We start from the raw sequence: 13989 nt of genomic DNA on the forward strand, positions 1-13989 counted from the left end.
CTCGTCACCTCCACCCGTCATCTCCACCTGTCATCTCCACCCGTCACCTCAACCCATCACCTCCACCCGTCATCTCCACCCATCATCTCCACCCGTCACTTCCACCCGTCATCTCCACCCATCATCTCCACTTGTCATCTCCACTCATCATCTCCACTCGTCACCTCCACCCGTCATCTCCACCCGTCACCTCAACCCGTCACTTCCACCCGTCATCTCCACCCATCATCTCCACTTGTCATCTCCACTCGTCATCTCCACTCGTCATCTCCACCCGTCACCTCCACCCGTCACCTCCACCCATCATCTCCACTTGTCATCTCCACTCGTCACCTCCACTTGTCACCTTCACCCGTCCATGCACAACCACAGAAACTGGAGGAGGTGGCAGGTTTTGAAAAAAAAGTTACACCAAGCTCTGATAAGATGAAGTTGAGATTCAAAGCAAATTTGGAACAGAGAGATAAAACATGGGAGTGAATTTTAAACATGATATCCAATTGATTTAGCGTCTGTGGAACTTCGACTCGAGCAGGAACGCCGTTCTGGAGCTGAAAAAGCCCGAACCTGGAGGCACAGAGTACTTTCAATATCTAAAAACAGTAAATATATCCGTCACCAACTAATGCAAAGATGCGAAAACTGTTTTTTTTCCTTAAATTAGCCCTACTTAACGTTAACCCTTTAACTGCCTGCTCAACCAAGCGAAGGGAAACATTTAGAAAAGATATTTTTAAAAATATTGATTGTGCATATTACTCCCCGAGGTACGGGCCCACAAAAGGGAAATTGAAGGAAAAAAAATTAAGTTAATTTTTTTCCACATACTGAAATTTTAAAAAATAATTCTGGTAAGTAACGGATCCACATCGGATAGGAACAGGTGAGCATCAATTAGTAACCAGAAGATTTTTTTGTTAATCCAATTTTAAGAAAAAAAACTGTTAATATCTAGTGTGCACTACTGTAATTTAATAAGAAACAAGTTCTAGTAAGTAACCAGAACTTTTTTTTACTTCATTTTTTTAGACAAACGCATTTTTTTAACCACAATTTTTATTTTTGAAACTTTGATGTCCCTTTAGGGGCTCTGTAACAAGACAATAAGCAGCAAAAAAAAAAAAAAACATTTTTGTGTGTGTTTTTTAGTTTTCTTTTTTGGGTAGTTAAAGGGTTAAACTAAATCCCAAACCAAATTCTAAAATACCAGGTTTCTTTACACTAGAGCACCAGTAAGAACAACATGTTCCTGTCCAAGCCAACAATAGAGCCACTAATGGACTTTAGAGACAACAGTTGTGAAGAAAAGTGGGATTCAAACAGAGCCCTGTGGAACCCCACAGGAGCACTACTCTATGGTTCAGACATGACCTCATGTGCTTGCATGAGGCCAAAGACTAAGTCCACCCGTTTATATGGGTTGTCCGAGTCTGTGGAAGAGTCTCAAAAGAAGCAGCTGCGTCTTGAAGAGAGCACAGGTGTGTTTTGAAGTTCTCTCCAGGCTTGTACGGCCACTTCAAAGGATGTCATTGCTGTGCGTGTGATAAGTATGCAACAAAGTATTCGTAAGGCTAATGGAAGATACACACATTTATGATGTACGGTGTCCCACTGGTGTCAGCCGGTGTCCTTACGCCTCACTCTAGTCATTAGTGTGGTACTAGCTCCTTACTGACTGCACAGATGGGGTGCGGAGGCGATACGCAAGTGTGTGTAGGATGTCCACAAAAATCCTTCATACCCGTCGTTTCCTCAGTAACCAAGGCAGAAGTAAAAAGTGTTCGTGACGTTGTTACAAATGTTCATAATTGATCCGGAGAACATAAAAATGAATAAGTAAACTATCCTGACAAGGATTAAAAGGAAAGAGCCCTGCCCTCGTAATTCTTGGCCAATGTGGTTTTATTTACAATCTTTGGTTCCAGACAGAAATGTCTGGTAGAAGTAGTATGAATATAGACCAAACACAAGGTTCAAAAGTTCACAAAATTTTCCAGTCTGAATACACCCGTGTTTGATACAATCTGTTGGGTGCAGCACGCCCATAGAAAAAAGTGTACATGATAATATCCCAGAGCAGCAAACCTTAATATTTTGTGAGGAACATTTTTAAGGCCTGTACAGATTTATGGGTGGATATGAGCTTTCTGTGGTGGTAAAAAACCTTAGCAAGGATCTGAAAAAAAGACCTTAGCAAGAGGTGAGGAAATAAAATGAGTGTGACGTCGCCCTTAAATTACAAAATAAAGTCAAATCAGTTATCATTTTTCATGATTATTAACATTGAGTCATCAGATTGGTCAGTTTATGACTTGAATAACTTGGAGGATTATCAAGAAAATGTCAATTCTGAGTAAGAATGTTTATTCTGACCAATAGAATGACTATTAGCTGTTTATTTCTCTATAGAAGTCTATGGGATTTTGGCTTCTTGGAGCCACTTCCTGTTTGGAACGCCAGTAGGGGAGGAGTCACTCAGTCCAGTTCTCGTATACAGTCAGTGGTCATTTCATAATCTCTCTTAAATTCCTATAAAAAGGTGTTTTGTTTCCCTTCCAGCCTGCAGATTAGTCACGCTCTCGGGTTAAACCAGTCATAAAGTCTGATCCTCCAGCTGGAATGAAAACTTTACGGCGGGCCATAAAGGCGTTGGACACCGAGCGACTCGTAGAGAGTTTTACGGCTTAGTTTGTTTGCCGCCTTGACTCTAATCCCTGACTACTGAGACGCTGAGCAAGCAGACCGTTTAGGTAAATATGAAGAGAATCTGATTAGAGTTGATTTAACTGGGCTGTAAGAATCCTTCAGGGACCCTAAAATGAAAAAGTTTACACGACCGAGCGTCTGCTGAAGCCATTTGTCGACATAAATTCAATTTAGGCAGCAAACTAGAGACAATGCAGCCTTGGAGAAGAGCGTCTCCGGGGGGCCGTGAAGCAGAGTGACACGAGGGGCCATGGAGTCACTCGCCGGTAATGACGTGACCATCTCTGGCAACAGCGCCGCGATCTTCCCATCTGAGCTCAGCGGCTTCCAGAAACATCTGCAGCTCCGCTTTCTGGGGATGATGATTAGCAAAGCGTTCGGTCCCGCTGGTGGACATCAGTCAGCGTGATGTCATCCGCAGAGTTTACACGAAAGACGAGAGGGCTGAGGTCAATGTTCGATTCCCAGCTCGCGGCACAGGAAGCGCTCGCACTGCACGCCACTTTCATCCACGACTTTCAGACGATGACATGAAAGCTCAAGAAATCAAGCCATTTTGTTGCCATGCCAACAGAGCTGGTAAAGTCACAAATACAACCGCCACCGCGCCATGGGGACACATCGGCACAATCTTCAAGATTTCATTTTTTTTTTAAATTGTTGTCAGTCAGGCATGAAAAACAGCCCATTTTTAAGAGCTGGTGGCCAATGACACTTAATATGGACGGCCGCCGTCCAGAGACACTCACTCATCCTCCAATCAGAGCTGCTGACACCCGGCGATCCGGCTTTTTCCGCCCTATGACCACCAAGCTGTTGCCTGATTCCGTAAAGGCGTCATCCCTGCCTGTCTCTGGACCCTGAAATGTGCCAAGGTAGCCACTGATCGATGTCAACTTTCTGAGAAAAATCACAATAAATTTTTTACTTTTTCTTACAACCTCCGTGTGGCGTGTAAAAATGCAACTACGTTGACGCACAATGGCATTTTGGGTAATGTGACCGTATTTGAACCAGTTTGTCTCTAACGTCTCCTGAGGACGCCACACAAACACGCTTCTCCTCTTGGTAATCCTTAATCGGAACGATCAGACCAATGAAGAACTATCAGATTAATCTGTTTCCATGGCAACCTGGCAAAGAGGCAACAACGTCACCAAACCAAAGACACTAAGAGACCTTTTCGTGATAAAAATGTGGGAGTGGCAACGCTAAGGAAACAGAAAATGTACTGATTTTAAAGTCCCACTCCAACCTAATTATTTTCTATCGTTAAATCGTATCTAAGGAGATTTTTAATTATAATTATGAGGTTTTTAGCCAAAATCCATAAGCTTTTTGTCATTGTTTAAGACATATTTTATGCGCATCGGCAGTAGCGACGGAGAGATGCAGCAATGTGATGGGGAGGGGCGGGTTGAATTGAATTCAAAATGTAATTTGATAATTTGAATAGAGAAATACTCAGTTTTAATTGTATTTTTACATAGGTCCTCTAGTGTGAGAAAAATGCCCTAAGTACATGTAAAAACACAAAAAAGACGATTTTCATTGGAGTGGGTCTTTGAAGAAATAAAAATCACTATTTGTCAATACCAGAACAACATTGAGTTTGTTGCTGTATCACTAAAATGTAACTTTCTAAATATTTTTCATAAAAAATAAATTTAAACTGTACTTTTATTGTAATGCTAAACGGAGAAGACAAGAATCTCTTTTTTTTTTGACTAATGTGACTTTTCTAAAATAATCATCTGATGTGGATTTATCTTTTGCATTAACGCAACAGAAAAAGCCACAGACTGATGTGCAAAAGATGAGCTGAGTAGAAAATTCAGTAAAATCACAAAACAACCTTCATTTTTTTTTTTTGTAAATTAATTTCCCAAGAAATACACCATTAGCACCAACATAGAAACCAATTATTTTTCTATTCTTATATGACCTTACAGACCAAAATGTTTGTTTTAAAGACTTCTTTGGGTTCAAAACGTGCCGATTTTGTTTAATCTGACCAGTAAATAAAAAATATTTGACCAAATTAGAAAGCCCTAAAGAGATTGATTTTTCATTGCAATTTTCCTTTTTTGGTTAAACTGCTGTAAAGTACCAAATAATAACAGTTTTAAATCCTACAGTCATCCAGTCAAAGTTCACCTCTTTCTTCATACCGCCATAAAAGCAGCGTTTCAGGAAATCTCTCTGCAACTCCAGCTTTATTCGTTTAAATCGGCTCATCTCAGTTCTGTCAAAGTGAAAAACAAAATGACCAATGTGGAGCCAAACTGGACAATGTCATTCTTGTTTCTGCTTCTTTTCCTGTGCAATCTCTTCAGTCTTTTGCACATAAAAGTACTGTTTCCACCACAAACAATGGAGAAAATGAAACACAAAGTAAAGCTGAAGCCTCATTTGACCCACCGAGAAACCCACACAGTCTTCTGGAAACCCAAAGCAGCCCGACATGAAAAAGAAAACTGTCTCCTCTCTGTTTGTTTAGTCCTGAAGGCAGACTAAATGAGACATTTGCTTTATCTGTAATTAAGAAGTAGACAAAAGCGCTCTCTGGAATCCTACAGCAAAACAAAAAGTCAAGATTTTCCTAAAGCTGAAGTTCTTCTAGTCATCCGTATTTATAAAAGCAAAAGATAAAAACACATTTTGAGTCTTTATTGAGGAAATTTCAGCAATTTTAATATGGAATTTGATAGTATTTAGGTTACACTTTTATCCAACAACTAATTTAATAGTCGATTAGTCGTTACTTATAATATATGGAGTCAGAGTGTAGTAAAATGGAAAGTTATAATGGTATTATGCTAGCTTTATGGACTATTTTGGGATTTATTAAGGTTTTAAGGGTATTTTGGACTTAAGCTAATATTTCAGCTACATGCTAGCTGTTTTGGCTAATTTAGGATTTTTCAGTTTTTTAGGCTAATTTGGAATTTAGCTAATAATTTAGCTGGCTTTCAGCTTCAGCGATTTTAGCTATCTTCAGCTATCAATCTTAGCTTACAGCGTTCCCACTAGCATTATCACAGGTAATGTTATATATCTAGTTTTTAGTCAGTTTAAAGCTAATGATGGTTAAGATCTGTGCTTTACATCCAGTTTGAGCATGACCCGATTAGTCAACTAATTGGAAAAAATAATCTGTGATTAGTTGACTGGTAAAATAATCGTTTGTGGTAGCTCTACATGTAGTGCACAATCAATAGCCTTTGAAAATTTCTATGTAGAGCCTAAAAAAGGTCATATAAACTTGATAAATGAATGTTAAGGTTCCTACACAGCTGGTAGCGCTCACACACACAGCGAGCCCTCGTACGCCACCTACAGTTGGAAGAGGCTCATTGCACAAAATTCATTCATTCATTCATCTTCCAGACCGCTTCGTCCCTTTCGGGGTCGCGGGGGTGCCGGAGCCTATCCCGGCTACTGATGGGCAAAGGCGGGGTACACCCTGGACAGGTCGCCAGTCTGTGCACAGAATTCAAAGTGGTCTAAATCGTGGCATTGACTTTCACAGCTCTATTCCGATAAATATAAGATTTGATGTTGTGTAACTGTGGTTGAGCAGAAAAAGACAAATATTAATTTCTTCACTTGTGATCATGTTTACAACAGTTGGTAGTTCCGTGTTATGAAAAGGACACTACTCACACGTTACAACCAAATCCAAGTCCCTGATTGGTCACAGTGCCAACCAAATGAGTGTCAGGAAGTTAAACAGTTTAAACTTTCAGCGCGCGATTAATGAACGACCAAAGTCAGACTGGGAGCGTCCGTTGGTTCGGATCAGGTCCACTTAATTGTTCTGTATGGAGTCCTGAAGATTGCATTTGGTCAGTATTATTCAGACTGCCGTCTAGCTGACTTTTTCAGACTGCTTTTTTACAGATACGTAGCAGTTACGTACGCCAACAGTTACGGGATCTGGACATAACGAAAAGAGAAAGATATACAAAGTTTCTATTTCGCTGATTGATTTTGATTCACTGAGACTCCTGATAACGATACTACCAATAATCCTCCAATAATTCTTAAAGGGGATCATAGTTTTTCAGTCCAGCTACAACATTTTGACAGATTTGTTATCACCATGTACCACAAAAAAAAACAATCTGAGGTAAGTGAGAACAACTAAAATTTATACTCGTTTGAACAAATTGAAGTGTTTTAGATGCCCTTCTATGGTTCAAAAATACTGTAATGGTCACTGAATTAGCTCTGATTTGATTTTGGTTTGTTAAATGTATGCATTTCTGGTGAAAATGCCCCACAAACTAAAAAAAAAAAAAAAAGGTTTTTACTCACTGCTAACATTATATTTTAGTATATTTGCTGCATTGAGATGATCCTATGTGACACAGGAAGTCTTTTATTTTGAAAGGAAGTCATAGGAACCTTTTCAAAAGTTATAAACTATTTAATATTTTGAAAAAAATAAATTATTTATTCATTTATTTTTTATGCTTAAAAAAGTTGATATGTATCATAATAGGAACAATAACATAAATAAAAATCAGTCTCTTCACCATTTGACACTCCGTGGTCAGTCTCACCTGCGATGCCTTGCAGCAGTCCACAAACATTGAAGATACTCTTCTTCATGATGCTCTGGAAGCACATGGTGAAGACGGAGATGAAGGCCACAGCACACAGCAGTAGGATCCCCGCCGCCAGGAAGATGGACGTGGCCTGCCAGAACCCGCTGGCGATCTCCCCAAAGTGAACGGCGTACGGTCCGCACAGAATCCCCCGCTGCATGTGGGGCAGTTTTATACAGCGGCCGTAGATGCCCAAAGTGGGCCTGTAGGCCTCTCCTGCGGCGGTGGCCCCATGGGGGCCGAAAACGGCGTCGGGCGTGCGGGGATACCCCACCAGCCAGTCCGTGCTCATGAAGGCGATGAGCTCGCCGAAGGCGGCCACGATGCTCAGCAGAGTCCACAGCATGGAGCGACAGGTGACAATGACATGGCACATGCTGGCAGCGCTTCTGTGGGGGCTAGAGCGACTCACGGGGGAACGGCGAGAGACTTCGGCCGGGATCCTTCTCCACCAGCGCGAGCGAAGAACAAGCTGAACCTTCCGTTCCAGTCAATGATTCACAGACGGCTTTGACTTCTTATCTTCAGCTCTGGTCGCTCCTCATCGAGCTCGCCCTTCCGTCTGTCAGCGCGGTCTTCAGGCTGCCGGGTTTTCAGTGTCTACATCGTATTCAGGTGGTCGTCGGGGAGCCAGCCCGCTGGCGTAACATCAGACACACCTGTGAGATGAAACACAGAACACAGTGAGCACTTCCTCCTCCGTCACAGTGGGAGAGGAGAAAGTGAGGAGGTGGGAGGAGGTGTGGATCTGTGAGAGGGCGACTAATGAGTTGTGGAGAGATGAGTTTGTTTGAAGCGGGCCTCTTTGGTGTTTATGTTAAAGGATTTGTGATCTACTCCCTCCATATCCATGTGACTAAAGCTGAAAAGATAAAAAAACATTTCATCTGCGCGTCTGCTGCCTTTGGTCTTGTGTTCACATCAGGAGTCGACGGGGGAGTCAAAGCCGAGCGGATGCAGAGGGACAGAAAAACAAGCAAGAGGTCTCGCTTAAGCAGCCCACACAGCTGACCCGGGTCAGTCAACACTTGATAACACAACCGGTGTCCAGCTGTCACATGACCGACGATAACCTCTGTGAGAAGAAGTGCTGAGTCGGTTCATAAAACGTAAAGCTTTAGGGTGTACTGAGACTTGAGAAGTCCGTTGGTCCAGATCAAGTCCTGAACCTCGTGTTTGGTCTGTATTGAGACCATAGACTGTATAATCACTGGACCGCACAACTCCTACCCTGTCTTGTTCCAGACAGGAAGTACCTGCCAAAAAGCCAAAATGCCATAGACATGAACAGTCATTCTATAAACCATTCTTGTTCTTATACATTTATCTTAACATCTTCTTGCAAACTCTAATTTTTTTTCATGAAATTTTATTCTTATCATAAGTTATTCAAGCTATAAACTGACCAATCAGAAGCCTCAGTAAAAGCATGTGGTGTCCCCACCTCAAACATTTGAGAGATTGTCCCACGGAAGGGGTGTGGACTTTGAAAAAGCTCACTCATGATTGGCAATTGTAGCTAAAAACTGGACTCAGACTAAATCAGACCAATCTCTGCTGTTGGGTTTCAAAATGGCGGCGCCTGTATTGCAGAAAAACGGTGACAGATTTGGTCTCATTTTACAAGAGCTGGAGGAATTTTCTATGGAGGTCACACCTCGCTACGTCCAGTGCTAATATATGTCTATGATTCAGACTGCAGTTATGTACGGACATCCTATGGACACGAGGGCTGTCTGTGTCACTACGGAACCAGTATTCCTTGAATCGTACTACAACTACAGTATGGCATAAGAACACCGTACAACAGGTCATAAGTGCGTGTGACTTACAAATACTACACAATAGACTTACCCCACGCACAACAATGGTACGTTCCATTTTCACGACGTTCCTTAAGATTGCCACATAACGGAACCACAAGACACACCTGGGCTTCTTGCAATGCCGCAGTCAACCGTACGAGTCAATCGTCACACGGGTGCTACCCAGATGACCTCACTTTTAACGGAAAGCAGAAGGGTTAAGGACAAAAAATTTTGTTTTGTGTCGTTTTGGCTGTCCCCAGCTCGTTTTTTGATGTCCTGGCTGTTTCAATTAAATCAGGGTCCAGTTGTTCTGTCGGACATGGTACTAGACATGGTACTGGGCGCGGTACTGGACGCAGATTGGTACCGATCTGCAGATTGGTAACGGTACAGGCCGCGTCCTGAGGTTCGGTCCAATTTGGATGCAGATCTGTACTGCACACAGACCGGACTAGGGTTAGGGTACCGGCTGCATCCCGACTGGTACCAGATCGATACTGGTACTGATCTGCATCAGGTAATGGTACCAATACCAATCTGCGTCCAGTACTGGTACCGACCTGCGTCCGGACCGGTACCGCATCAGAATCCGGTACCGGATTAATACCGTTTTTGGTCACAGATTCGTACCAGTACCGGACATGGATTGGTACCTGTACCAATTTGAGTACCGGATGGAACCTGTACCTGTACTGAGAATGTGAGTCTAAGTGCTGGATCCTCGTCAGGTAGCAGACTGCACTGGTTTGCGGCCCGGAGATTGGGGAGCCTTGATATAATTGGAACAGCAAAAACCGATGAGTTGGGGAAACCCAAAATGTCAACATGTGACGACTTGGGAGTGAGAACGTGTTCCACAAGTGTTTTTTCCGGCCTGTCACCCGCAGCATGCCCATAGAAAAATGTGCATAAACATTTTTGCCATATGGTCTCACTGAACAGTCTATGATCTTGATATTTCATGCAGTCCCTATCTGTAAACTATGCAAGTTTGTTCACCCACAACAGCCCGAATCCACTCATAAGGGGTCGTGACTACAGTTTTTATTTGGAGTGGAAATAGAAATCCCTATGCTAGGAGGTTTCTTCTGTCTTTTCTAACTGATGAAAGAGCTGCAGGTTGGTTCTGTGATCTAGAAGTAATCCCAGTAAACTAAGAGAATAAAGCCCGACTTTATTGTGGTGTCTGTGTTCAAACCGTCCACGGATTCCCTCAAAATCTTTGGGGACTAAACAAGCGAGAGAACAAACGTCAGAGATTTTATCCATGACAGACGTTAACAAATGTGAGCAGAAGCTTTCTTTGAAGCAGGAATGCTGGGAGAGATTGGAAGCTGATGGAGTCGGGTCTTTTTTGCTGCCTGCTGGGAGTCTTCTTTTGTCCTTCTGAAACTGTGTTTAGCTGCACAGCAGAGGGAGGTGGGGGGCGCAGAGGACACGCCCGAGCTGCGGGGGTTCAGTTCCTCGACCCTTGATTTGAACCGAAGCCGAGAACGTTTAGAAGACATGGTTCCTCCCGTCAGAATGACCCAGTTCTGCGGCGTTGGGTTTGCCTCCGTGTCTGCGCGCACGCTAACACTGAGCAGATTTGGTTTGTGTCAAACAGATGAGCTCATCGGAGGAGGCGCAGACAGCCGGCTTTGTGGAGTTGGACTGAAGTTAACTGCATGAATCACGAGCGTTCGCATTGCTTCACCATGAGCAGATGCAGGAACGCACGCCAGCTCTACTTTCCAACGACTTTCCCCGCATTTCCCACCCCGTCACACGATGACAGTTGACGTCCCGGCGGGGCAGTTAGGAGGGCGGATGCATGACGGTTAGAAACAAGCATCCCGAGCTCTGGGGCCGGAGCTTCAGCTTCAGGGAACACTGTTGGATGACACAACCTGGATACTTGACCTTTAGCCTCAAAGGATAAAGAGCGCTTGAACTGGCTGCCAACTGTCTGCACAATATCCATTTGTGAGTCTCAGATTCCCATGAAAGAAGGTTAGCTGATGTAAAACAAGTGGCGTTCTATTATTGTACCCGGCGTTTGCGGCGGCATGTGTTCGCTGTTCCCAGACACACACGGTGCCAGATTCCCAAGATAGAAGGAAGGGCCGTTGTTCTGGCACGTGAGACTTGAGGTGGATTCATAATGTTTTTAATACTCTGTGAGTAAGCAGGGGGTTGATGGAGGATTATTCCAGGCTCGGTTTACATCCGAGGAAGAGTTCTCGACCCCCAGCCACGACTGATCCTCACGGGTCCGCACACTTATGAAACTTCCAACATCTGACACACTTCAGCTAACTGTCGTGAAAAACCTGAAACTATGTATGAGGACACAACACAAGTGTTTGGTCTCTACAGTTATGAAGAAATTGTTACGTAAAAGAATTTATGAAGAAGCCTTATCATTACACTCCCAACACCATGTTTTACTGTGGGAATGAGGTCGTGCCACAAGGCTAGATTTATCAAGACTTTTTGATTTCTTGAATATCTACTCCAATCATCTTTTGACCTATTTTAAAAGTGCTCCCGGTGTTTTTAAAACTATGATTACACAATTTTCAGCTAAGATCAAAGAATGTGTCGTTTTCTAGGATGTAGTTTCTGCAAAGTGGTGCAGGTTAAATTAGAAATTTGTCTCCGAGTTGTTAGCTGGACTGTTGGCACAGAGATACCCTGCCCCCCTTACCCTCCTTGCTGCTGAGAGCTCTTTGTTTATGGGTTTTCCTGCTAGCTTATATCCCCGACCTAACATTAGCAACAAAAATGACCAGCAATATCGGAGCTTTTGTTTGGAGCCAGACCTCAGCTCAGACAACGACGTACAAAAATCTAGTTGTCTACAACTTTAGAATGGAGAGAAGCAGGGAGATTTTCTACATCAAAAATACAACTTTTTTAAACGATATGAAAAAAGAAATATTCATAAATGCACTTTAGGCTTAATTTTCATCATATATTTCCTCTGTCATCGTAAAAATGCTACAGGAACATCTTGAAAACACCAAAAACACATTTTTTTTATCAGTCAGTCAGTAACATTGTGATAAATTATTACAAAAATCAGAAAAAAGAAAAGCTTGTTCTATGTCTTATTATTATAGGTGTATTGAAAAATTGATTTGTCAAAATATTTCGATACTTCTTTTTGCAATACTTGTATCGAATTAAAATGCTGACAAGACATTTTTTAATTATTTATGAGCGTCTATCAGCATCTTCCTGTGGTTTTCCGCCTAAACCCCAGACCACTAGATGGCAGCACACTAAGCCTGTTTGAGCTCTACACTGCAATGCGGATCAGAAACTCTGTGCCACGTTGGTGCCAGTATCATATAAAAACAGGGATTGCGATGCTTCGTAGCAGCTCAGAAAAGAATAAGTGAAGCTGTAAAGCGGGTCATGCACAGAACTTCAGTCAAAACGTTGCTTGGAAACCAAGCAAAAGTTCTGCTGAGCTTCACAGCAAGAGTCGGGATATATCGCGATACGTATTGTATCACATATTGTGATAAGTATCTCTTACAACACACACCCTTTATAAACGTTACAAGTTTCCAAAAAGCAATCAGAATTCCAAATTTTTTGGAAGAGTCCAAAAAAATAAAGATAATCTTTGACTCTTGTGAAACTGAAACTGTAAAGACAAATTAGCATCTGGTGTTGCTACAGGAGAAGTCGAAAGTTTGTAGTTTTTTTTCTCTCATGGATCCCTGAGTATGAGTGCGATCACAGTGCATGATCCATGAGTGAAACGGCCGGGCTAAATCCATATGACCGCTTCTGCTTTTACGGTCCATTCAGCTCTCCTTTCAGAGCAACAAAACAGCAGGAAACGCCTTTTCCTGCTGCCACGACAGGAAGTCATCTACATATCTATGGAGCTGTCAGCGCCGGAGTCCCTCCTCATTACAGGGAACGCTGAGAGCAGGTTCACAGGGTTAAAAAGAGAGTTTTATAAATATCAGAATAATAAGGATGGATTCCTAAAATAGCAGCAGTTTGACCTAAAAAAGGCTTTTAAAAGAAAAGAGTGTTGAATGAGATCTTGAAAGGGACTCCACTCAAGTTCACTTAGCAATTTAAGTGAAATGACAAGCAGTTTAATGAATAAGATTATCAACATTTCTCGTTGGAGTTCCATGGTGAGCATTCCTGAAGTGATGTAAATGAAGGCTGACGATAACAAAAGTGAAAAAGCACGTTTTTCCCGACACCTTATCACATCTGCTGAACATCCTGGAGCTTTCATACACTTCAAAGAAGCGGCAGATCAAAACCATCCCCAGACAAACAGCTCACATGAACGTCCACCTGGAAATGTAGGAAATACAGAACAAAAAACAAGAATCCAACCTGTCTCCATCAGCCTGTGCATTGTCCAGCTCCCCTGGAGTTTTGGCTTCCCCGATGCCTTTTCCCAGTTTTAATTCCTCCCTCACACCCCGCCCAATGACCCTCCTCCCGGAGACCCGCGCCCCGTCTGATTGGCTGAGCCACACCGCTTGAGAGGGTCCACATGGTGGCCATATTTCAGAGCTGAATCTGGGTTAAAATAACAAAAGACGGAGCTGCACAAGTTCTCCCTCCTTTTTTTTTCTTTCTCAGAGTCTCTCACCTTCTCTGCTGCTTTTTCATCAGCCAGGGCCTCACCTCACCAACCATGTCTGGGAATTCACTTTAGTTAACCCTTTAACACCAGAGTTCCAGTGTTCATGTTATTTGATTTACTGGATTTTTTTTGGATGGGTGGAGGGCGGAAAGAGGGTAGAAGGAAGACAGCAGGAGGGTGCTGGAAGACAGCAGGAGGGGGGAAGGAAGGCAGCAGGAGGGTGCTGGAAGACAGCAGGAGGGTGGAAGGA

At 42.8% G+C, this 13989-nt stretch overlaps 1 protein-coding gene across 4 annotated transcripts in view; it reads right to left on the minus strand.

Annotated features, from left to right (window-relative positions):
- Window positions 1-13989, minus strand: part of lhfpl2a (LHFPL tetraspan subfamily member 2a) — a 47402-nt gene that overhangs the window by 3267 nt on the left and 30146 nt on the right. For 3 of the 4 annotated variants that reach the window (XM_024298742.2, XM_024298740.2, XM_036214628.1), the window contains one exon: window positions 7275-7978. In XM_024298742.2, coding sequence (XP_024154510.1) covers window positions 7275-7695 — 421 coding nt within the window. In that variant the 5' untranslated portion in view covers window positions 7696-7978. Of the gene's footprint in view, window positions 1-7274; window positions 7979-13483; window positions 13519-13989 lie in introns of those variants that run through there. The other variant, XM_024298741.2, reaches the window with a different exon arrangement.

The sequence above is a fragment of the Oryzias melastigma genome, linkage group LG12 (assembly GCF_002922805.2).
Source record: "Oryzias melastigma strain HK-1 linkage group LG12, ASM292280v2, whole genome shotgun sequence".
Lineage (NCBI taxonomy): Eukaryota > Metazoa > Chordata > Actinopteri > Beloniformes > Adrianichthyidae > Oryzias > Oryzias melastigma.